Here is a 26,782-nt window from a genome sequence, read left to right on the forward strand (position 1 = left end):
AACGGAAATCTGCGGGGGTGGGGGCGTGGCCAAGAAGGCAGCTGTTGCAGATGCTACCATCTGAGCTCCGCAGAGTACTTCGTGTAAATCCTGCATCATCATGAGCCCAGGATCCCGGGAGCCCAATTTCACCAGCCTACGACTTCCCACCCAAGACTCAGAGGTGTATGCCTGTTTTCAGGGGCTGCGGAACCAGCGCGCGGTGCCCTGGGGGATCTGGCCTTCAGGGGTTGCTGAGAGCAGTGCGAGAGACCGCACTACCGGGATGACGCTCGGCAACTCAAGACAGCTTGCGGGGCAGAGGCCTGATGTGAGGGAATTGCAATCCCAGATGCAACTCTTGAGGTCTGGCACTGCCTGCAGTTGATAAGAGAAGATACTGAAAGAAGCTTGTGATGTAATAAAGTACTTTTTTTAGGGTCTCCTTGAGTGAGCTGAGGGTCCAACCATGAAACTGTTTCTGAAACAATGGCTGATTAACGTTATCCTGGCAGGGAAGGCCCTTAAATTCTTCTCCATTGAGAGAGCCCACCTGGTGCCAGGGAGAACCTCTCTGCCCGGAGCGGCCCCTCAACCTATGGTTGCGTGCCTTTCAGCTATATGGACAGACATTTAATTATGCAAACATTCAGAACAAAGGCACCATGGTACTATCAGGGGGCCACGATAACGGATGGGTTACAAGTCAGCAGATCAACTGTAGCGCAGTTTCTACATTATGGTCAAACCAGAACTGCACCAGATGGGCTAAAATATGCTCTACTCTTCCCTGCCAAATTACGAGTAATTGAGGGAGGCAACGCATTTCTTCGAAACACTTGAGGAGGCCCGGACCTGGATACGCACAAAGGGGATGGGGGTGAATGGGAGGTTGAGGTGGCGACTCACACAAATGGAGATTCCCTCAAAGGACACTGAGATGCAGAGGACGAGGAGGTAGCAAGCTCGGAAACACAAGTACCAGCAAACAGCAGCTAAGGAGAGGGCAGTGGAGGTCACAGATGTATTGCTACATGGTAAACAACCCTTTCACTGATATGTTGACAGTTCATGGCTCGGACACAGACTGGCATGAACAGATCCAGTGCATCGGACGGGGGTGGGAAGGGCTGAACATCATCGGCCAGGCGAAGGGTGACTGGTCCTCACCCTTCGTCTGGCCGAAGATGTAATCTGAAGTGGACTGATTCTAGGCCGGTTTCAAATGAGCGAGTACATATATGCTCTTCAATACCACAAGGGGGGAGGCGGAAGTGGAACCTGCTGATGTCACAGGGGCATGACTGAAACAGGAGCTCCACAGACACTACCACGCACCCACTGTTTCAGGACTGAATATGTTCGCAGTGTTAATGTATGTCTACCTAAACAGGAATTTCTTGGGTGCATGGGGAGTTGGGACACCCGTTTCACTTTCTGCTTCTATATTCGAGTTTATATCATGTAGTAAACAGTATAATGTGCTTCCGTGGTGGACATGGAAAGAAGTGCAGAACCACACAACACAGAATAGATGGGTGACAGCTCTAGAGTAGTGGCCTTAACATACAGCCACCTGGAACGTGAGAGGCATGGCAACACCCAGGAAGCATCACGCTTTCCTTTAGTGCTACCACATATATAGCTATACTACAGGAAATACACTTTGTGCTAGAAGTTGCGGACGAGGTGGAGGCGGCGAGTATATGGCATGACCTTTTCAGCTTTTGCCCAAGGGGAATTGTTATGGATCTCACTGTCCCTAATGTGGGATTGTCGCACAAGTTACTACTTGTGGAACAATATATCTGTAAGAGACATTAGTTAGTGATAGATTCCTTACCTTAAAATATCCCCAGGCGTCAGACTGGATCCGGAAATGTTTGCGTAGCAATACCCCTGCGCGTCGGTAGGCGTCGTCCGCGGCTTCGCGGCCGTCGTCGGCATAGTTAGCGCCGGAATTACGTCGTCGGAGTACTTAGACGCCGCCCATGCGCGCTGACGTCAGTTCTGATACACAGCTTTTCTGCGCCAGATACGCAGAGCCATGATAGAACCAACACTGGTGCCATGAAACTAGGGCCCTGAAAGGGGATGACCTTAACCTGAGATATCGGTTCGCAGAACGAGGAGGATGGGTGGGTCGGTAAGGAATCTATCACTAACTAATGTCTCTTACAGATATATCGTTACACAAGTAGTAACTTGGGCATCTGAAAGAGACACGTTAGTGATAGATTCCTTACCTTAGAATAGATACCCCAGCAATACCAACACCGGTGGTGAAACTGCAAACCAATAATCACACCAGAAAGTCCTGGAGGACGGAACGGCCAAAGAAGCCATCCCTCCGGACTTGGCTGTCCAGGCATTAGTGTCTTGCAAACGTGTGCAGCGAGGCCCACGTAGCTGCCTGGCAAATGTCCTGCAAGGCCACTCCTCGGCCCAGGGCAGTTGTAGTCGCCGTGGCCCGAGTAGAATGAGCCCGCAATCCAACAGGGGGCTCCTTTTTGGCCAAGGAGTAACATGCCTGGATACACAAGATGATCCACCGCGAGATGGTCCCGTGTGCACCGCCTTTCCCTTCTTAGCGCCCACGTAACCAACAAAGAGTTGGTCATCCACCCGGAACTGGCGTGTGCGATCCAGATAATAAGAGAGCGCACGTTTTGGGTCCAGACGGTGGAGCCTCTCTTCCCCTTTCAACACAGCTTTTCCACGCCAGATACGCAGAGCCATGATAGAACCAACACTGGTGCCATGAAACTAGGGCCCTGAAAGGGGATGACCTTAATCCGAGATATCGGTTCGCAGAACGGAGAGGATGGGTGGGTCGGTAAGGAATCTATCACTAACTAATGTCTCTTACAGATATATTGTTACACAAGTAGTAACTTGTGCATCTGAAAGAGACACGTTAGTGATAGATTCCTTACCTTAGAATAGATACCCCAGCAATACCAACCCTGGTGGTGAAACTGCAAAACAATAATCACACCAGAAATTCCTGGAGGACGGAACGGCCAAATAAGCCATCCCTCCGGACTTGGCTGTCCAGGCAGTAGTGTCTTGCAAACGTGTGCAGCGAGGCCCACGTAGCTGCCTGGCAAATGTCCTGCAAGGGCTCGCCTCGGCCCAGGGCAGTTGTAGTCGCCGTGGCCAGAGTAGAATGAGCCCGCAATCCAACAGGGGGCTCCTTTTTGGCCAAGGAGTAACATGCCTGGATACACAAGATGATCCACCGCAAGATGGTCCGCTTGTGCACCGCCTTTCCCTTCTTAGCGCCCACGTAACCAACAAAGAGTTGGTCATCCACCCGGAACTGGCGTGTGCGATCCAGATAATAAGAGAGCGCACGTTTTGGGTCCAGATGGTGGAGCCTCTCTTCCCCTTTCGAGGGATGCGGAGGCTGAAAGAAGGTGGGCATGATTATGGACTGCCGATGTGGAAGGCCGTGACAACCTTGGGCAGGAAAGAGGGTCTCGTCCGCAACACAACCTTATCTGGATGGACAGAGAGGAAGAGGTGTAGAAGAAAGAGCCTGGAGCTCACTTACTCTCCTGGCAGAGGTGATGGCCACAAGGAAAGCAGTCTTCAAAGTAAGAAGCCGGAGAGGACAGTTATGGAGCGGCTCAAAGGGAGCACACATTAGGTAAGTAAGTACAAGATTCAAGTCCCACTGGGGCATCACGAAGGGAACAGGAGGGAACATGTGTGTGATGCCCTTCAAAAACCTATTTACAATGGGGGGACTTGAACAAGGAAGGCTGATCAGGTAGCCGTAAGAAGGCGGAAAGAGCAGAAAGGTACCCCTTGATAGTGCCCAGAGCAGAGCCCTGCTGGGCAAGAGAGAGAAGAAAGAGGAGAACCTCAGAAAGGGGTGCAGAGAGTGGGTCCACAGCCTTTGCTGTGCACCATGCCACAAATCTGTTCCACCAGCAGGCGTATACCGACTTTGTGGAGGGACGTCTGGCTGCCAGAATGACATCACAGACTTCGGGAGGCAAGTCAAATGGCCTCAACTGCCGCCGCTCAATCTCCAAGCTTGTAGGTGGAGACTGGACAGGTTCGGGTGCAGAACCGTCCCCTGCTGCTGCGACAGAAGGTCCTCCCGAAGAGGCAGACGAGTCGGGGGATCGACTGACATGCTGAGTAGCTCGGGATACCAGTATCTTCGTGCCCAGTCCGGAGCCACAAGAATAACCTGGGCCCGGTCGCGCCTGATCTTCTTCAGCACTCTCGGCAGAAGTGGTATAGGCGGAAAGACGTACAATAGACCGCAACTTCACTCGTGACGAAAAGCGTCTCCGAGCGAGTGCCGCCTTGGAAATTCCAACGCGCAGAACTGATGACATTGCACGTTCTCTTCTGTGGCGAATAGATCTAACCAAGGCTCTCCCCATTGCTGAAAGAGGCCTTGCGCCACGTCCGAGTTCAGACGTCATTCGTGATCCATCATGCACCGACGGCTGAGTTAGTCTGCCCTGGCATTCAGAGAACCTGCCAGGTGTTGAACCACCAGGGTCACGCCCTGACGTTCCAGCCACTGCCAGAGGCGGAGAACCTCCTGGCATAGGGTCCATGACCCCACCCCGCCCTGTTTGTTGCAGTACCACATGGCGGTGGTGTTGTCCGTGAACACCTACACTACACTCCCCCGGACAGAGGGGAGGAATGCCTTCAGTGCTAGTCGGATCGCCCGCAGCTCTAAAAGGTTAATATGGAGCCGGGACTCCGCCGGAGACCAGAGGCCTCTGATCTCCGCCTCTCCCATGTGGCCTCCCCAGCCCTGGAGGGACGCGTCCGTCACAACCACGTGCTCCGGGTGGGGTAGGGAGAGGGATCTGCAACTGACCCAATCGCGGTCCGTGAGCCACCACTGCAACTGTCTTGCAGTGCCCTCCGAAATCAAGACATGATCGGACAAGTTGCCCTGATGCTGGGCCCACTGAATCTTCAGGTCCCACTGCAGAGCCCGCATCAGCCACCGGGCGTGATGCACCAGAAGGATGTAGGAGGCCATCAGCCCCAGAAGCCGCAGCGTCAACCTGACCGAGACTCTGGATAAAGGCTGAAAGACCGGAATCAGAGCCTGAATATCCCGAACCCGCTGTTCGGGAGGATAAACCCGAAACTGTGCCGAGTCTAGAACCGCACCGATGAAGAGGAGCTTCTGAGAGGGACAAAGGTGCTACTTCGGCACGTTGATGGAGAACCCCAGCAATTGCAGGAGGTCGGCCGTAGTCTGGAGGTGGCTGACGACTGTCTGGGGCGAGCCTGCCTTCAACAACCAGTCGTCGAGGTAGGGGAAGACTGACACCCCTATCCTGCACAGATGAGCTGCGACCACCGCCATCACCTTCGTGAACACCCGTGGGGAGCTTGTAAGGCCGAAGGGGAGCACGGTAAACTGAATGTGCTCGTGGCCTACCGTGAACCGCAGGTAACGCCAGTGGGCCGGCAGGACGGGGATGTGAAAATAAGCGTCCTGCAAGTCCAACGCTACCAGCCAGTCTCCAGGGTCCAGGGCAGCTAAGACCTGAGCCAAAGTCAGCATCTTGAACTTCTCCTTCCGGAGGAAGCCGTTGACGTTCCGTAGATCCAAGATAGGGCGTAGGCCCCCTTTGCCGTTCTTGGGTACCAGAAAGTAGTGGGAGTAACAACCACACCCTACTTCTGGCCCAGGAACGCGCTCGATGGCCCCCTTGGCCAAGAGGGCCGTGACTTCCTCATGCACAAGTTGCAAGTGATCCCCCGACACGCGGTGGAATTGCGGTGGCATGGCTGGAGGGGTCGCCTCGAAGGGGAGGGAGTAGCCCCTTCGGACGATCTGCAGCACCTACCTGTCCGACGTGACAGTGCGCCAGTGGGAGAGGTGATGGAGAAACCCTGCCCCCCACTGGCGTCACATGGGCATGAAAACTCGGACTAGGAAGGTTTTGAGGCAGGTGCTGCGGAGATAGGTGTGGACTGGCCTCGCCGTTGTCCCCGACCGCCGCCACGGTGGTTACCACGGCCGCCACTGCGCTGTTGAACATTCTGCGGTGCGTGGCTGGCAGCACATGTGGGGGCGCCCCTTCCGTGGCCACGAAAGGAGCGAAAGGCACCCGATTGCTGGTGTGTGGCAGAGAGGCCCAAGGACTTGGCCGTAACCCTGGAGTCCTTAAAACGCTCAAGCGCATGGTCTGCCTTGTCGCCAAAGAGGCGATGGCCATCAAACGGCATGTCCAGAAGTGTGGCTTGGACATCGGTCGAAAAGTTGGCGGACCTCAACCAGGCGTGGCGTCGAACCGCCACTGTCGTTGCCATCGTCCTGCCCAGTGAGTCCGTGGTATCCAGCCCACACCGGATGGAATATCGCACTGCATCTCGGCCCTCCACAAGGGCTTGGGCGAGTTTAGCCCGGACCTCCTCCCGACATTGTGGCAGCACGTCCGCGACAATGTCCCACAGGGTGTGGGTGTAGCGGCCCAAAAGACACGCGGTATTGACTGACCGCAGCCCCAAACTCAGGGACGAGAACACTTTCTTCCCGAATTGTTCATATCTCTTGGATTCTCGATCGGGCGGAGCCGTTGGGAATGCGGTCTGGGAAGTGGAGGCCTGGATAACCAGGCTCTCGGGGGTAGGATGGGTGGACAAAAAGCAAGGGTCGCCCGGGGCTGGGCTGGGCGGTAGCGTCTGGCCACGTTCCTATCCACAGGCGGACCTGTGGCAGGCTTGGACCAAGTGCCCACAAGAATGTCACACTAGGCCTCATTGAACGGCAGTAGAGGCTCACTGGAGCTTTTCTGCGGTTTGAGTACCTCAGTGAGGAGGTTAGTCCTCCCGGCCGCGACGAGGAGCTCAAGGTTTAAGGCCTTGGACGCGGAGCCGCGGACGACGCCTACCGACGCGCAGGGGTATTGCTACGCAAAAATTTCCGGAACCAGTCTGACGCCTGGGGATATTCTAAGGTAAGGAATCTATCACTAACGTGTCTCTTTCAGATACACAGAATAGACCTGAAGGACAGTTTGTGGCCCTGGAAGGGTTACTGAATGGGGACCCAATCAAACTTATAGCTATTCATGCACACAACGCAAATCACTCCAACTTTCTGGACCAATTGCCCAGCTACTTTCCACTACCCACAGGGAAAGAATATCTGGGCAGACAAATAAAATTGCGTATTGGATGTAGAAGTGAACAGGTAAACACCCACCTTTCCCTCAGAGGGAGAGGGAAGCCGTAGGTTAACGCAACACATCTGACAAAGGGAAGAACACCTGGTGAAGGCTGATGCACACAACAGCGCAGGAATACTCTTTATATTGCCTGATGCGTGATGTACACATGCAACTGGACTTTTTCCTCTGTACTGAGGTGGTGGGTCAGTGAGCGTCACGGACAGATTATTTTGCATGCACCCTTTCTGACCACTGTCCACTACTACTTACTTTACGTTGGTGAAAGGACCGGGCAAAGATACCAACCTGGCAGTTGGGCACAGCGGCGTTACGGAATGTACCCTACTGGGACACCATAGCCTCACATATTGCGCAATATTTGAACATTATCGCAGGCTCCATATCCTCTGAATGGGAAAACCATAAAATAGTAATACATGGCCACTGCATTTATAAGACCTAGGAGTTAAGGCAGACTGCGCAGAGAATTACTAGAGGTGAAGCATGAACTGCGTGATATTGAAGGGGAGACGCAATCAGGCCTGATAGCGTTGGACACCTTTTGACGCTTAGACACATTAGAGGAGACTGGCGTCCCGCTTACTGCACCTAGACAATAGAGAGCATCTGGCGCGCCAATATGGGGAGGGAGAACAGGCTGGTGCACCGCTGGCATGGTTGCTATGAGGCGAACAGCAGTAGCCCCAATAGGAGCCCTGGGCACTGCAGATGGCATAATATGTAATACCCAAAACACCAATTAACTCTGCCTTTGAAGAATATTGCCGCAACTTATACAAGTCACATGATGAGGCAACCATGGAACAGATAGGGGACTTTCTACGAGAGATCCCCCTTACTCTTCTCAGTCCGCTCCACCAAGCGGAATTGGATGAACCTATACAGATGGAAGAAATATGTGAGGCCATACAAAAGATAGCACTGAACAAGATCCTGGGTTCGGATAGCTTCCCCTCACCTCACACTTGCTGAAGGTATCCAAGGATGCAAAGGCTAAAGGAGTGCTCCAGGACTTTCAAAGAAAAGTTCTAATAGTTGTGCTCCCCAAGCCACGGCATGACCCACTGGACGCACGATAATATCACCCACTTTCAATCCCAAACCTAGACTATAAAAAATTGGAGAAGATCCTGGTGAACACACTACTGCCAGTAGTAGGGCAACAGGTCTATGCAGACCAGAACGGTTTTATCCAGAGCACAACACATTTCTGAACATTCCTCGGTTGCTAAATCTGCTGGGAACCAACCCCGGAGAACCAGAGTCCTATCTGGCGGTGTCGCTAGACAAAGAAAAAGCAGTTGATACAAAAGGTTGCACGCACATTTTTTTCAGTCCTGGAGAGATTGGGTGTGGGACTATCCTACTTGCAATGGGTAAAAACACTGTATAGCAAACCAACAGATATGGTTAAGACTGGCCAAAGGATCTCGGACAGGTTTGAAATACACAGAGGCACTAAGCAAGGATTCCAGTTATCTACGCTCATTTTTGAGCTAGAGATGGAGCCCCTGGCAAGCTGGCTATTCACCAAGGCACTGTTGTGGTGGGAATAGGCGTTGGATGAATGAAATATAGTATCCCTCTATGCAGATGACGCCTTGATTTATCTACCTGATGCCCAAGCATATCTCCACCAGTAGATGGAGATGCTCAATACGTTTGAGAAACAGTTGAGCCTCAAAATTAATTGGCCCAAGGGTTGCCTGTTCCCACTCCAACAGGTACTGGATCATCAGAGAGAATCTGTGATGGCTACCAGGCTTGTGTGGCAATTTGACACCTTTAAATATTTGGGGGTGAATATTTATGTTTCCGATGCTGTCTTAACAGGGGTGGACAGAGTAGTAATTTCGGCGCACCGCTCTATTCCTTTCTGGGTCTCGCTACCACGGTCCCGATGAGCTGGGTGGCTCTAGCTAAAATGCTGGTATTACTCCGCCTATTACACCGTTTTGCAGCATTGCCGTTAATTCTTCACAGGTGTTTTTTTAATGGCCTTCAGGGACTGCTGTTGGACTGGATTTGGGGGTCAGGTAGAAAAAGGGTAGCACTACAGGTGGCACAACAACACTTACTAGATAAGGGGCTCCTAATCATGAGCTTTATTATGCAGCAGCACAACTCCAGTGGGCGATGTGATGGCTTGGGACCGCCCCAAATGCAGAAACGCACATGGTGAAATGTACTTTGCTGGGTGAAAACATTCTCACCTGGCAGCTGCGTAAAGCACACCCATGCACACCTGAGACAAGACCAATGCCATTAGCGTGCAGCTGCTGGCAGAAATATGTGAAAGATGTGGTAGAGAGGCAGGCCACCAGACACCTCAAATACTAATCGGGACCATGTTGAAAATCAGGGACAATGTAGGGCACAGCAACACACGCCCCAGGAGGAAAGCAGCGGTGCTACTTACTGAGGATCTCTAATACGAGGGAGATTTAAGGATCTTTCCGAGCCTAAGGGACACAAATGGGATACCGGTAGGTCGGTTCCTGGAGTAAACACAATACAACATGCCATCATTGCCTACTGGGGGTGGGGTAAGGACAGAGCCTCCAGCATCGCCGGCGTTGCAAATTGCACAAATGCATAGTGAAGCAAGGAACGCGGTCACTGCACTATATAACATCCAGCACGCACAACATTATATGTCTGAGTTTCCGGCCAGCGATAGGTGGTTGCTTGACCTCAGTACTGTGCTGACTGATAAACAAAAGACAGACGCTAAATCACAGGTGAAAGAGTCTATTTTGATAGATGCAATTAAGATTTGCACTGCTAATTTATCCAGAACCTTAGCACATTCATTGTATGCTCCTGTGGGCCCCATTGGAATATCCTAAATGTCGAAACCAGGATGCTGGCTTCTTTCACATGGTGAGGGACTGCCAGGTGCTACAACACATATGGAGAGAGGAGTTGGAAATGTTATTTGATTTAGTTGACTGCACAATACCACTCACCCTAAATACTGCCTCCTGGGACATACCTAAAAGCAAAGGAAACATATCTCCACGGATTTATTAACTTGATCTTGGTACTATTCAGGAGGCAGATAGCAATGTCCTGGAAGGCAAAGATGGTGCCTGACATGATGCACTATTTATAGGAGCTGCTGAAATGGGCCAAGGCGGAATCAGACACTGTCATTAAGACCCGTCTCTCCAGGATGAGTATGGGGTAGTTGGGGTCCAATGGACATGTGTTAGGAGGAAAAGAGTGATGAAAGACCACCCTGAGCAATGAATAACCATCAGTTAAGAATGTGGTGGATTGCATAAGTCATCTCCACCCCTATAAGGACTATAACTGTCATTTCCCATCGTAGCTGTTACTCGGTATCAGCTGAAGAGCATGTCCATATGCGTAATCTCTGAGAGTTTGATTACATTGATTTTATATGTTACCTGGCAGAATGTTACTGTACAGGGGTGTCCAGCACATTTGTGACTAACACTGAAGATACTGTGCGGGTATGTGCCAGTCTTCTTTTTTGTTTTATGCTTTGATGTGGCTAATACCCAATAAAGAAGTATAACAAAACAAAAAGAAGCTAAAATCTCAACAAAGTTTTCACACTTATGACATCTTCTGGGACCTCAGCTTATTCTTGCTCACTGCCTGCTATATTTTATTCATGCAAAGAAGGAATAGATACAGGGGACATCAAAGACTGGGAAGTAGCTTTGCTAGCTCTGGGTTATGCGGCGGCTTGGTTTTTTTTTTTTTTTTTTAGAGAGGGGGGACATGCACCTTCAGTGGTTCTTTTTACTCAACTTCATAGCATGGATAATCATAGTGCAACTACCCATTATTTGAATATTCAAGATAGGACTGATGCAGGATGCAACTGTTATACCTGCCATCCAGGCCTCTGATGTCAGCAGGCATGGATTGCTAAACATTTTTCCTACAGCTAGATCGAATTGTAGGTTGGATTGAAAGGTTCATCATCATCTCCCACTTTTGTCAGAAAGCTTACTTGGTGGTTGGGGTGATCCCTTTTGTGGCTTGGCAAGGTGTGTTCAGGTAGCAGGACTGTGGGAAAACCCTTCTCAGAAATCAACAGTGCATTTGACTTTTTTGTAGGCTTCTGCATGTTGTTGATGTTGTCATTGTAATCACACCCTGAGCTATTGTTTGTTCAGTCTTGCACACCTCGGAGGACGTTGATATAGCTTCATAAGCTTTTATTCGATTACCACTTGTTTATAATCATAAAAAGTACACAATTTAAAAGCAAACAAATAAACAAACAAAAATTAAAAAAGAAAATTAGAAATACGTGTATGTCATGTTTACAGTGAAAGATTCATGTCCGGTTATAAGTTTTGGCGTATTTTGAGAGTAGCTTTTAGAAAAGTAGCTATGGACTTCGCAACCTGTGGCGAGTCCAAACACTGCAAAAAAAGAGATGCAGGATGACATAGTCTGTGACCTGAGGATTGAAGAAGTGGGAGAATCCAGAATTTTCGTGGTGATTTGTAATATTTGCAAAAGAAGATAATATGGATTGTTGTTTGTGGAGAGAATCCATCACATGGACAGTTCATGAGTGTGCGAGACCAGTTTTGAACTTCGGGAAAAGAAACTAAACGGAAAAAGGTATTGAAACGAAATCTTGTCAGAAGATATTTCTCCTGGTTGGACAGATAATAAGTCAGATAGGGTTGCATACCTTTGACAGTTTGTATTGCGCAGATTTGACTATTCGAAGTTTTTGTGATCTCCGCCTGATTGCGCAATTCTCTCAAGTGGACCAAGCACATCTTCTTTAACTGTTTTCTAGAGATGTCTTCGATGCTAGGAGGGTCGTCGAAATAATAATTACAGCCAAGGTCGTAAAAAAAGGTTCCGTACATAGACCAGCCAAGGGATCTTGTGCCAATTAGTTAGAGCTATACAGTCCGTTATCAAAGATCGTGTCAGGTGGCATTCAGGTTTGGATGATATACGTTGCCATAGCACGATTGGTTGGGAACGAATCGTGTCTAATGTTTTCTATGCCAAGCTCATTGTGTGAAGCGTAGTTCGGGGCGCTTTGCGGAAGGGCCAGCAGGTATTTAATGAAACCATTCTCTGTTACCTGTAAGGGATCTATATGGCCTTACCCCCACACGCCTGCGCCATAAGTAGCCACACTATGGCATTTAGCATAGTAAATTTTCAGGAGTTCGGGTGGAGCTGGTTTACCCAATTTTCTCGAGAAAGAGACTAGGGCCGATGTTGCACGCTGGAAAAGGAGGTTTCTATTGGCCGTAGCTTGTCGCCAGTTCAAAGCATCATCCACAAGGATGCCCAAATATGGATAGACAGAGGTTTTTTCCAGTCTTGTACTGTCCACCAATATTGGTTTAGGGTTTTTGACCCTGGGGCCAATGTACATGGTAAAAGTCTTTTTTATGTTAATTTTCAGGCCAAGCAAGCCCATAAAGCTACTGTATTTATTGACTTGTTTTTGGAGTTGGTTTAGTGTACGGGCCAGGATGACTGAATCATCTGCGTATAGCAGTGTTGGTATTGGACGATGATTTATCTGGGGTAGATCCTGGCTCCCTTCCAGCATGGCCTGCTCTAGTCCATTGGTGTAAAGGTTGAACAGGAAGGGAGCCAGTACACAGCCCTGCCTTACTCCTTTTGTTATTGAGAAGGAGCGAGACAGCTCACCGTTGATGCCAAATCTGACGCACCATGTGGCATCGGAGTAGAGTTCCCGGAGGAAGGCTATTAGAGGTGGGTCCACTCCGAGGTCACTAAGTATTGTCCAAAGTTTTTCATGTTGGACGCAGTCAGATGCCGCACTAAGATCGACATATACGAGGAAGATGTTGCCTCCTTTTGCACCAACGTATTTTCCAGTCAGGAGGGCGAGGTTCAGGGCCTGTTCCACGGTCCCAAGACCCTTCTGGAAGCCATATTGCAGGTCGGTCATGATGTTATTTTCCTGGGCCCAAGATTGTAAACGGTCCAGGAGCACTCGACCTGCAATTTTACCCATGGAATCCAGAAGGGAAATTGGCCTGTAACAGGCCGGGTTGTTACGATCGCCCTTTTTAAAAATAGGCAGCAGGATTGATGTTGACCATGACTGTAGTAACCCAGCAGACGTTACTGCTGCCAAAACCTGGGTGATTATTGGTGACCATAGTTCTGTATTGTGGAGAAAAATGTCCATTGGAACTCCATCAGGACCAGGAGCTTTGCCAGGTTTCGACGCCTTTAGGTGCTTTGGTAACTTCCATATGGTGAAAATAGATGTTTATCGGATAAATGTTATTCTTCGATATATGGGCTTCACTGTGGTCTGTTCCAGGTGGGTCTTGTGGAGAGTGACCGAAGATTTTAGAAAAGTGCATGACCCAATCATCTGCCGTGACTGCGACATCTAGATGCTGTCCCTTTGCACTGTCAGCCAAAAAGGGGGATCTAATAACTTGCCAGAATAGAGCACTGTCCTTACTTTGGCAGCTGCCGTGGAGTTGTGCCCAAAGATCTTTCTTGATTTCTCTTTTGCGGTCCCGTCTGGCTAAACTGTAGAGTTTCCTTAGATTGGAGATTTCCTCTGGATTCCTCGTGGGTCTATGTAGGGCTTCTTTTAAACTTGAGAGGGCCTTTCGGCAGGCTGTATCAAACCACCTCGTAGTGGAGGGCTTGTTGATCCTTGGTTTGCCAGAAAATTCTTTACCAATTATTTCCAGAATATTCTGGAAACTATCGATGATTGACTGAGGAGTGGTATCTAGAGATAGACAGTCAAGTACCCAAGGTTTAGATTTTTCAAGGACCCTCTCTGTTACTTCCACCGGATCAACTTTGGCCCATTTGACTGTGTAACCGTTCAGTTTATTCATGGTTAGTGCATTTTGGTTTAAGTGGCTCGAAATAAAAGGATATGGCCTAACCGTTTTTAGATTAATTCTTACACTGATCGGAAAATGATCACTACTAGCATCTGTCCCGGTAGAGAAGTTGGTTACTTGTCCCTTAAGTGTTTGGGAGGACAGAATAAAGTCAATAGTGGTTAGGAAGCCTCTTCCATGGAAAGTTGGAGAGAAGTCTTTCTGTGGCTCCACTAAATCGTTTGCAAAGTCCAGATCTAGGGAAAATATGGCTTCATTTAATTTATTTCCACAGGTTGAGTGGACAAAATGGGGCAGAGGACTGCCATGTTCGTCTTGCAAACCGCAGTTTCCGTTCTTATAGTTGGAACATAATGTGAGATTGAAATCGCCATCCCAAATTAGGTGTACTTGGTTAGAATTAAAATCGTTTTGCAGAAATGCTAAAAAAGTGGCAATTTCAGCTAAGGTTGTCACACAATCCATTGTAGTTGAATTGTTATAGTAGTTTATTAGAATATAGATACAATCTTTTGTAAAATGTATTTCCAAAATTTGGTAGGTCGGGAATTCTTTTAGCATCCTAATGGATAGAGGAGGGAGAGTGTTGGCAACATAGACCACAAGACCCCCCCTTTGGTCTACCCAAGGCTCCCTGAATTGCTGCAGTATGAAAGGTTTATATAGCCCGCAAGATGGTTTGGGGTAATAGACCATGTTTCCTGAAAGCAGAGTATCTGATGTTCCCTCACTGTTTCAAGCCATGACTCTAATGTCAGCTTGGAACGCCGTCCTGCGACATTCCAATATATTATAGAGAAATTCAAGTTGTTAGGGTCAGAAGGTAGGTGGGAGGCAGAGGGTTTAGGTGGAGAGCTCTCTGTTAGGGACGTGGTAGATTTAGTGATATAACTCAAATCATTAGACTGGTGGAAACTTGTGTCGATGGTATCCTTATGGGTTACCAGGACTTTGGTTGTCGTTTCATTCAAGGTGACATTGCGGGTTTCTACAGTAATCCCAGACTGGGAGTTTGTATTAATGGGCAGGATTTGATTTACTTGTCCCTGGGGTTTGAGTGGGCATGACTGTGATCCAGAGTTTAGTGGAGTGGCCGCAATAAGTACGTCCTCGGTCTTAGTTCTTATAGGCCTTAACGGTCAATCCACCATCTCTAGGCAGTCATACCGGTTTCTAGTGGATAGTGGGGTCTGCCTTGCCAGGGCTGGTTATGCCAATCTCTGTTTCTGTTTCTGTTACCGTAGCTATAGCTATATCCCACCTGGTTCCATTGGTCTTCCTGGGGGTGCTGCCAGTTCGAAATGGGAATATATTGGTGTGTATTCAGTGGTGGATAAAAGAAAGAAAGATGTTGGGCGTCTATTCCGCCTTTTTTTCCCAGGGATGGCCATGAGCAAATGTGGTCCACGGTAGTTGGATCCCTGCAAGTTACTATGATGCAGTGACCGTGGATCGACTTGTGTTCATCGCCTATCCATATTACTCTTCGGACTGTGGAGATCCCGCCGGAATGATATGGTTCTAATGGTCTGTTTATACTTAACCACTGCAGGACCTTATTCTTGAGTGACCAGGCGGTTTCAACCATACCTTCGGTTAATTCGGGAACGCCTGTGAGGATAACCGTATATGGGGTGGCCTCCGGTGGGAGGTGCACTGGACGCCTAGATCTTGGTGCCTTTTTGGGTACCATCTGCGGTTTAGAAGGTGTGATGGACGGTTTGTTTGTGACTTGGTTTGTGGTTGTATTTGTGTTTACAGGTTTTAGTGTTTTTACAAGGCCTGTATCGGGTAAAAGCTGAGGCAAGTCTGTAGGTGTTCTAGTCTTTTGTACACTTGACACTGGGTGTTGCTGTTTTACTAATGGAACAGTATGCTTTGTTTTTAATGGGGGTGGAATAGTCGAGAGAGACTGTTTGGTTACTACAGCAGGTTGTGGTTGTTTGGAGACTTTTGAGGGGTGGGTAGAGTTTCCCTTCCCTTGACTGAGTGTGAGCTCTTCACGCTGGGGTGGGGTTGTGATAGAATTGCTATTTGAGCTTCCAGGTTCCTTATACTAATTTGTATAGGTTTTAGATGGTGCGAAAAAAGCTCTTTGATTGTAGTTAGTATTTGCGAAGTGGTTTTGCAAGTTCTACATGGGTAGTCTATTTCCTCAATGAGAATAGGAGGTGGTAAAGAGTTATTTTCAGTTGGAATAATTATACTTGGTTGTGTGGGCTGTATGGGTCGGTCCCACCCAGATTCCCTCCCGAGTTCCATGGGGGTATCGGGGATTGCTGCGTTATCGCATGAATTGATGATTCCTCGTTTGGGGATGGCTCCTTCCCTCGCTCCCCGAAGCTGTTTATCTATGGTTGATTCCAATCTGTCATGTGTTTGACAGGCTTCTAGGTCCGGAGTAACCTCTAGATCGTCTGATAGAAGAGAGTCAGACTCTGATTGGGTTACTGATAAATCAACTGAGCATGGAACTGTATGGATGTCTCCAACAGTCACGGATAAGGGGAGGATAGAAGTAATAGGGGCTTGTTGGATAGGAGATGCCGCAGTTGCTGAAAGGCCCATAGACGAGCGTTTTGCTTTGATGAGGTCCAGAGAAACTCTGCGTTCCAAAAGGGAAATACTATGTTCGATTGCCTCGTTGGTCCGTGAGATAAATTGATCTATGGGTCCAGTAATCTGCGCTACAGCCAGTGCGGTTTTGGTTTTGCTTCTGGTTCTTCCAGGCATGATGGGTAAGAACGAAATCCTATGTACAGAAACGTGTCGGGTTTGGCAATAAGGAACAAGGGGGATAGCCCGGTCCGGTCTCTACCGGTCACTAACGGGCAACAACGGGCCCGCCCTTGGCCCGGGCTTCGCCCGGGCTACGACCTGCGATGCGCGTCCCGCGATGCGCGTTATTAGACCTGCTTAAATGTAAGATGGAGGCGTGGCACTGGGAGGGGGCGCGGCTCGGCCGGGAAGAGGAATCCAGCTGTTGGTGGTAACAGGAATGCTGGTCCTCGCAGTCCCGGGCGCCGCGCCTCTCACCTCCTCTGCGGCCACGAAGATGGTCTGTTCTGCACACGGGTTTTAGAAGAAGCAGGAAGCTTGAAGGGCTACTCCTGTAGCGAAGGGCAGTGGCAGGCGATTCCAAACACCTCTAGCGAGCGGCTCCCGCGAAGCAGGGGCCGTGAGAGGTAAAGAGCAGTCAGCAGGAGGCGTGGCACTGGGAGGGGGCGCGGCTCGGCCGGGAAGAGGAACCAGCTGTTGGTGGTAACAGGAATGCTGGTCCTCGCAGTCCCGGGCGCCGCGCCCCTCACCTCCTCTGCGGTCACAAAGATGGTCTGTTCTGCACACGGGTTTCAGAAGAAGCAGGAAGTTTGAAGGGCTACTCCTGTAGCGAAGGGCAGTGGCAGGCGATTCCAAACACCTCTAGCGAGCGGCTCCCGCGAAGCGGGGGCCACGAGAGGTAAAGAGCAGTCAGCAGGAGGCCTGGCACTGGGAGGGGGCGCGGCTCGGCCAGGAAGAGGAACCAGCTGTTGGTGGTAACAGGAATGCTGGTCCTCGCAGTCCAGGGCGCCGCGCCTCTCACCTCCTCTGCGGCCACGAAGATGGTCTGTTCTGCACACGGGTTTCAGAAGAAGCAGGAAGCTTGAAGGGCTACTCCTGTAGCGAAGGGCAGTGGCAGGCGATTCCAAAAACCTCTAGCGAGCGGCACCCACTATAGCATCAGTGACCCTCTTCCCACCCATATAAACTGAATTGAGTGACTAATGTGTTCTTCGGGCTTCATTGGAAGATCCAGAGGGCTTACCTCCCAGATATTTATTGACACCATGACTTCCAGCAGTCTTGCGAGGGCAATTCATTCAGGTCTTTTTTGTGATATGAATTGTGTCTGTACTTCATACCATTCACTTCAGATTCATAGTTCTATGATTACTAAATATTAGTTTGCTCTTGAACAAGCGTCTGTCAGATTAATTGGAAAAACTGGTCAATGTATTATTTGTTTAATCTTATCAGCTATAAAAACCTGTTACAGTTGCATTTTGAAATTTCCTTTTAACAGGGTTTGTCTCATTTATCTTACACTTGAATTGTCTGATCGTTTCAGAAACATTTTTCCCATAATGTACCATATGAACTGTCCTTTTTTGTTCATATTCATTTTCATTGGTTAGAATCCAAGCTTCCAAACAATAATATATTATTGCTGTCTTGTACATCAAATGAAAACCTGTTTTTTGATGTTATACCCACTAACAATTGAGAAAAACTGAGAACTGAATTAATTTACAAACTTGATAATAATTTGCCTCCAGGTGTTAGTGTGTTACACGTTTAATTCTGGTGGAATACTCAGAGTGCTTGGAAAGAAATGAGCAGAACCTGTGCCCCTACAGACTGAATGGTTGTTTTTCTTACGGTCCGAGAAATGCATTTATCAATTTAATTTTTCTTATTGTGTTCTATTTAATTGTTCTAGCAATTAAGGTTACATGTTGTAAATGCATTTCATGTTGCATTATGCTCCAGAATTATACAAAAGCCCTGACAGCAAAACATGCATTGGACTATATTCAATTACAAGTGTTTGTGAATTATGTTACCTAATTAAGAACATTATAGAGATAAAATGATTGCCTGCAAAGTAGACTACACGGAGGACCTTAGCACTATGAATGAGGGATTACCACCATTGACTCAGAAGGAGGAAGGGGTAGGCTGGGGTAAATTGGTAACTATCATTTTGAGATACCTTCAGAGGAGGAATTCAATAGATTAGCATCAAGTGTTTCCTCAGGCTCGCCAATGGATCCTTTACCGCGTAGGATTTAGAAAGAACTAGGTACAGAACTCTTCACACTGCTCCAACAGATCTGCGGACAATCGGTGAGCAACGGGGTGGTACTTGCCTGTTGGAAACAAGCAATAGTAACACCACTTCTGAAAAAAGCTACCCTTGACCCTATGTGTCCCAAAAATTTCAGGCCTATTTCCCTTCTACCCTATCCTGTGAAAATCATAGAACGATTGGTCAGCAAAACACTTTCGTAGTTTCTGGAAACCAATAATAAGTTATAGAATGTACAATTTGGCTTTAGGCTGGGACATGGAACAGAGACTGCCCTGGTGACAGTCTTGGATGAACTTCGAATGCGTGCAAACAAGGTGCAGCCAGTTATACTGATTCAATTAGACCTGTCGGCTGCATTCGATTGAGTAAACCATAAAATTCTCTTGACAAGGCTTAATGAAGCTGGGTAACGGGCACAGCTTTAAAATAGTTTCAATCATACTTGTCAAATAGATAACAGGCAGTAGCACTACCCCCATATCAATCAGACTTCACCAACATTCAGCATGGTGTACCTCAGGGATCAGCGATCAGTCCAATACTGTTTAATATCTATATGAGCCCCCTGATCTCCGATATTAAGTCTCATATTGTCAGCCTGGTGAATTGTGCAGATGATACTTAGCTCATCTTATCACTTAAATGGGACCATTCACTATCACTGGAAAATTTCTATGCAGGACACTACATGCTGGCTTACAATTACCTTGTTGCAATTTAACGGGGACAAAACAGAGATCCTATGATGCGCAGCCGAGCAAATCCCACGTCTACTCCCGGAATTATGTTGGCCAATAGCAGTGGATTAGCCACTGACACCCTCTGAAGCTATATGTAATCTGGGAGTAGTAATTGACGATAGGCTGAGCTTAGAAACTCAAGTAAATCAAATGATAGGGACTGGTTTCTCACTAATAAGAGTACTAAGGAAGATCCTCCCAATGTTGCCAATTTCCACTAGCGGTGATGGATCAAGCCCTGATCTTTGGACTGGGTAAGAGTGGTCTGCTTAATTCAGACACTCTGTTCATCACCACCCCCTTTTCTGAATCGTTTTTGGCCACTTCAGGTGTGGCAGGGTATACTCAGACATCAGACATGAGTCCCTTGCTCAATGCACCATCATGATTCAAGCAAGCCGGGCTGACGACGGCTGAAATGCCAGAAACCGGTCCCCGGAAGCTTGTCTCCTTTCTGGTGAAGAATTGGCTTGGTAGTTTGGTCTGCCCTGTTCCCATGATGCACTGGCCCAGGGACAGACTAATTTGCATATAGCCAGGTTCTGAGCTGGGATGGTGCAGTGAGCTAAATAACGGTGATGGATCAAGCCCTGATCTTTGGACTGGGTAAGAGTGGTCTGCTTAATTCAGACACTCTGTTCATCACCACCCCCTTTTCTGAATCGTTTTCGGCCACTATAGGTGTGGCAGGGTATACTCAGACATGAGTCCCTTGCTCACTGCACCATCAGGATTCAAGCAAGCCGGGCCGATGACGGCTGAAATGCCAGAAACCGGTCCCCGGAAGCTTGTCTCCTTTCTGGTGAAGAATTGGCTTGGTAGTTTGGTCTGCCCTGTTCCCATGATGCACTGGGCCAGGGACAGACTAATTTGCATATAGCCAGGTTCTGAGCTGGGATGGTGCAGTGAGCTAAATAACGGTGAAGAATCAAGCCCTGATCTTTGGACTGGGTAAGAGTGGTCTGCTTAATTCAGACACTCTGTTCATCACCACCCCCTTTTCTGAATCGCCAATTTCCACAAGGGCACAGATAGTGAGATCGTTGTTTTGAGCCGGCTGGACTACTGCAATGCCCTTCTGCTGGATACACAAAACTATTTGATTGAGAGACTTCGGAGAAGTCAAACAATTGCGGCTAAGTTAGCCCTAATGAAACCACGGCGATCATCAGCCTCCTTGGCTCTTAATGAGCTCCACTGGCTCCCCATGCTACAGAGGACCCAGTTCAAATCTCTGTGTATTGTTATTAAAGCTCTACATGATTTTGGACCTAAACCATTGCAGAGTACGTTTAAATGGTATGTTCCTACAAGAAGCTTACGATCTTCTTCAGGTAAATTGGTAAAGCACCTAAGTTTAAAAGAACAAAACTGGAAGGTAGAGCTTTCAGCTCTGCAGCCGCCCAGCTGTGGAATGCACTCCCAACCAGCCTCAGACAGATGGAAGACCGTATGCAGTTTAGGGAGAAATTGAAGACTGGCCTCTTTCATAATAGTGCTGTTTAGGCCCCTTCTTTGTGCCCAGAGAAGGGTAAAGAGATTTGAGCGCCAGATGAACTGCTAGGAAGTGGATGTGGTAGCTTCGCTCTACTTCGGACCAAAGACCTTGGACCTGAAGCTGGTCCATATGAGCGCCCCAGCCTTGAAGAGAGGCATCCGTAACCACTGACTAAGATGGAGGAGGGCGATGGAATGGAACTCCCTGGAGGAGATTGGAACGTTTCATCCACCATCTGATTGAGTCTCTGGCACCTTGTAGAAGAGAAACACGGTCCTCCCAGTGACCTGACCGCTGAGACCATTGGTCCTCGAGAGCCTGCTGCAGAGGCCTCATGTGAAGGCGTGCATTTTGCACGATGTAGCTGCACGAGACCATCGACCCTAGGAGAGAGGACACTTGCCTGGCTGTGGGACTGTGATTGTCCAGTAGAAGACGACACTTCAGGAGCATGGATGACAACCTCTCCTCCGAAGGACACACGCTTGCCTGAACGGAGTCCAGGGAAGCGCCCAGGTAATGAATCCGTTGGGAAGGGTGGAGTACTGACTTTTTGAAGTTGACCTGCAACCCCAATGAGTTCATCAGGTTGAGACGGAACGAAAGATGGGTCTGAAGCAGCAGCCACAGACTTTGAGCCCGAAGTGTGGCGTCTGGACTCTTCGACGGCGACTTCGATGGAGATCTACGTCCTCCCCTTCCCTTTCTGGAGGCAGGAGATGCAGAACTTCGCCGTTTTTGCACATGCTTGCTTGAAGAAGACGTCCTGGGGCCTCCATTGCCACCCACCTGATGACTTTTGTCTTTCTCCAACATGGCATAAAGTCTGATACGTTCTCTGTCACGAATCTGCCTAGAGAACTTCTGACAGTGGTGGCACTGGTCAGGGTCGTGTGCAGAAGGAAGGCACACGATGCACACTGAGTGTGGGTCAGCCAGTGGCCTCTTCTTGTCACAAGAAGGACACTTCCGGAATAAAGCAGGCATCTTGCCAGAAAATTTCAGTGGAACACCACAGAAAACCAAAGCAGAAGCCTTAATAAACCAGAAGATGTCGAATTTTCTGAGAAAATTCACTCAAAATAACTTCAGTCAAAAACTGAACAGCTCGAGCTCCAGGATCCTCACAGGAGCCGGAAAAAAGAACTGACCCAACTGCCACCTATGGTGCATCATGGGAGCAGGGGGTCGCCTTCAGGTATTATAGGCACGGTACCCCTACTCTAATGCCTTAAAGGCAAGGTGTCAGTCTTTTCTTTGTTTCTTTATACTCTACTGCAGCCTACTGGCAAATGCCTGCAATTACAGGTTTTCCTATGGCAATAAAGCATTGTTGCATGCAAATGTTTACTGCTCTCTTTATTCTTAATGGGTTGTGAGAGTACTACTGTGTGTATGCTAATTCATGTAATTTTGCGGCAGTTTTGCCAGTTTGGAAATGTTCTAGGCTGCAAATATGTTTTCACATATATATACATATACATTTATATGTATTTTCTATTTGCTCCGGGATCACGCATATAGGCGGGGATTATTCATAGATTATGGCTATTGAGGAGTATCCCCTGGATGATAAATTGTCTGCTTTGTCAAAGTCATCCTCATTGCATGGAGCTACTTGAGGCATGGGATTTGCATTAAAATCTGAACCGAAGATGCCGCCCATTCTGACCACTTACTGATGTCTAAAAGAGGAGCCACCGGGGAATAATCTTAAATACATGGCAGCGCTTTAGTAATAGCACAGTGTAACGTAGCAGACTCTGGAAGATGAAGGGTCTAACTCCACAGCTAGAATCAGTGGGGTCAGGATCAAAATCCTTAAATTCGGTGTAATGACAACCAACAAGGTCTACACATGGAAGACATGGCACAGACTCAGTGCCAAATGCTCCAAGTAGGGTCAGTCAGAGCAGGAGAAAAACAGACAGGCGTAAGTGCGTCTGGTGGCATCAAACGGCCTTGCGGTGATAAGAAAGTACATGAGTGGGAGGTGGAGGTATACTGAACATTTTTTAAGGCCGTAACCTGTTGAAAACTGGAAAATGGGCATTACCTATTTCTAGGATCAATTACTTTCAGAGGAGAATAGCGAAGTCCTGTGGACACTGCCTACGTGACCTATCCTATGAAGTGGAGCATATAGATGTCAAGGAGTATTGCTTTATCTTTTTCTGTTTGTTCTTGGACGCCTTGTCCTTTGACTCAACTTAACCTGAAAAGGGTCTCAAGAAGTAGGAATGGACATGTGGCTTGTGTTCAGCCATGTACAAATTAGGCTTTCAGCTCCTTGACCACCATAGCAGCATAAGAGAACATTTGTTGCATGACCTGGAATCATTTTAGGCGTCAAACTTCACCGACACTTCATGCAGGTCTGAGTCAGAAAACTCCTTGCAAAGCATACGATGTATTAATAGACTTCAGTGGCAACATCTTTTCTACCCTGACAAAATGTATGTTTTTTGATAATATAGATCTTTGGGGAATACCTCACTATGGATCTGCATCAAGCATCAGAAAAAAAACGGAACATGTCAGCGAGCAGGGTTGGCACCTATATGTGGTTCTGGGTTGTCATACCCTCGGCAGGACCAAGTTACAATGAAGGCGGATGGCACCAACTATTGGCAGGTAGGAGCTACTGAAGCTTATTTAGATCAAATCAGGCAACTGGGAGGATTCAAATGGTGAGGAATCTGCAGACAGAAATAGCCATTAGAAACATAAATATGGAAGTGGTCTGTGCAAAAAGTGAATAGCTAGTGACTAACCTTCATGCAGTTCTTTCCGCAATTTCTCTGCGTCTTCTTGTAGAACAGACTTCTGAGTATTCAAAACAGCTACATACATCTCTAAATCAGTCCTACTTGATTTTTCTGCTTCTAGAACATGGTTCAATTCTTTAACCTAAAAGACATATAAACAAGTCACTGTATTAATAGTGTAGTCACATTCTCACATGCTTATTTTGCTCTTTGTTTATATAAAACTAATTTCTCCGTTGCTGCTAAATCTAAGATATTAGCTCAGTCAAGTCAGTCATATACTTTTATTCGATAACTTAATATCATAAAAAGGCACAGATACAATATTCACCACATTTGTACAAATCCAAAGCTAAAACAATAAAACTTCCTTGACATTCAAATTTCATAGGACTTCAATCAAGGGTCAGTTCTTACACTAAATTATTCCATACGTGGATATACATTAAAATTTCAATAAAAATCTTGCCAAATACGGAGCATAAAAATAACAAGCAATTCCATATACAGTAGGTTAAGAATAAACCACATCTTCATTCGTAGTTAAACTTCAGCTCTCTTGGGGCCTAATCTTTTCTTCGTCTCATTGAGCCGCACAGCTGCCACTAGAAAGTTTGCAACGTGAAAAGTAATCTGTGCGTTACTCAATAGTTGCAGATGAATAAGTGCCGGCCTGACCTGCACAAACCCTGCTCCCCTTAACACTGGTATCAGATACTTTTTCCTGATGTCTGCGTAATACTCGCAGAACATAACAAAATGCAGAGTATCCTGTAATTAAAAATTGTCGCACTTACAAGGCTCGGCATTGTCCGGTAATCCCCATTTAGGAAAATCCTCAGTGTAAGGTGAATTATGTTAAATCGAAATTTGGTTACCAGATACCGATGGAAAGGGCGTGTAACTAACTTCAGGTAAGGCCCAATTCCGGGAGAGCTCACTAGGCCATAGTGCACTCTCACCATAGGTTTTTTCAGCTCTAATTCCTCCCTTTCAAGTGAAACAAGGCAATTTTAATCAGGTCTACATCTACTTTCTTAATGGATTCCGGGGCCAAAAAAAAGCCCTGGTCGACCAAGTTTTTTAAAGGTGGATTCAATGTACACTAGCCATGTGATTTTACCAGCCTTATCTAGAGCTAAGCAGTCTTTTTAGTTCATATGGTTCAATGAGATCTCCTGGTTAAGCCAGGTCTTAAGCCAGCATATTAGCGGGGCTTTTTTCACGGTATCAGAAACGTAACCCAGCCCCATCTCTGTATGAATCGAAAAAGTGGGGGTAGACTGAGGTACAGACAATAGGGATCTTAGAAATATATTTTCTACCACTTGGATTTGATGAGCTTGTGTACTATACCCCCAAATCTCGGAGCCATACGTAGCTATTGCTAGGCACTTGGCCTTATACACCTTCATGATAGCCTCCATGGGTCTGACTCCAAGACGTTTTGAAAAGCCCATAAGGGCTGAGGTAGATCTGGCAAATACATTTCTTTTATGTTTCAATTGAGGGCCCCAGGACCCTTTTTCATCGAATAGGAGCCCTAAGTAGGTAAAAACAGGGACCCTTTTAACCTCATCTCTCCCACAAGAAAAGGATATCATTTTTTTCTTTCCACTTTGTTCCCCCACTATCATTACATGAGATTTTGTAGCATTTATTTTCAGATATAATGAATCCATAAATTTGTCGAACATGCCCAGCAATTTATTTAGACCAACACCAGTGCGCGCCAATAAAACAGAGTCATCCACGTAAAGGAGAACTGGTATACTAATTTCTCCTACTTGTCTATTATAGCTCCCTTCAAAGCTGGTTTTAGTGCGTTTATATATAGTGTAAAAAGTAGGGGTGCCAATATGCACCCCTGCCTGACCCCTCTTTCCGAGTTAAAGTGCCCTGTGCATCTCCCTTCCTGTGTGACTCGGATAGAGGCTAACAGGCCACAGTGAATGTCCGCCAGGAATTTAACTAAAGCATGGTCAATGCCCATATTCAATCAAATTAGCATCAGATTCGACCTGTTTACCAGGTCGAATGCCGTTGAGAGGTCCATGAACCCCATATAGAGGGAGCCCTTTTTAGCGATGGTGTATTTGCTAATAAGGAGCTGAAGATTAAGACATTGGTTTAATGTGCTTCTTTTGGTTCTAAAACCATACTGGGCATTTGACAAGATCCCTCTCCCCTCAAGGCAATTTGTCAGCCTCGCCAAAATAATTCTGCCTAAAATTTTCACGGTGGAGTCTATCAGGGAGATAAGCCTATAACATGATGGTCATCTCTTTGACCCTTTTAAAAACAGGAATAATAATGGATTTAGACCAGGACGCAGGGGATACATTCGCACCCGAGGCATTGAAGACATTTGTCAACACCCTGGCCCAGAATCTAGGAAAACTTTTAAATAGATCCGCAGGGACCCCGTCCGGCCCTGGCGCCTTCTTTTTCCTAGTTTCCTCTATTGCTCTTGCCACTTCTGTCTCCTGAAAAACCACTGCGGGGGCTAATTCTAAATTCAAGCTCGGCGCTTGCGAACTCTCTACCATATGGGACCCGTAAATCTTCTCAAAGTGAGCAATCCACCAGGTGTCAGGGATATTGCAATCAAGTGGGGAATTCTCTTCTCCAGAAAAAAAGAGCTCATTAATGGTTATCCAGAATTTCCCACTGTCCCTCAACACCACCGGGGACAGGAGTTTCTCCCATTCCTCTTTCTTCAATCTGGTTCTTCCTGTCCCTGATGGCCTGATTATAAGCATTCTTTAACTTCATGACTTGCTCCCTATTTCTAGGGCATCCTATCAGAGCTTTAAGCAAGGCTGAATGTGCCCTAGAACAGGGGCTATCAAACCATCTTTTTCCCTTGTTAATTGTAGGATGGTTTTTTAT

The 26,782-nt window shown here is 47.5% G+C and overlaps 1 protein-coding gene across 1 annotated transcript in view; it reads right to left on the reverse strand.

The window, feature by feature from the left end:
• Nucleotides 1–26,782, reverse strand: part of RABEP1 (rabaptin, RAB GTPase binding effector protein 1) — an 899,286-nt gene that overhangs the window by 599,391 nt on the left and 273,113 nt on the right. Inside the window, exon 6 of the mRNA XM_086954813.1 lies at nucleotides 23,897–24,032. Within this exon, the coding sequence (XP_086810939.1) occupies nucleotides 23,897–24,032 (136 nt within the window). The remainder of the gene's footprint in view (nucleotides 1–23,896; nucleotides 24,033–26,782) is intronic.

Source organism: Lissotriton vulgaris, chromosome 2_1 (assembly GCF_964263255.1).
Source record: "Lissotriton vulgaris chromosome 2_1, aLisVul1.2, whole genome shotgun sequence".
NCBI lineage: Eukaryota > Metazoa > Chordata > Amphibia > Caudata > Salamandridae > Lissotriton > Lissotriton vulgaris.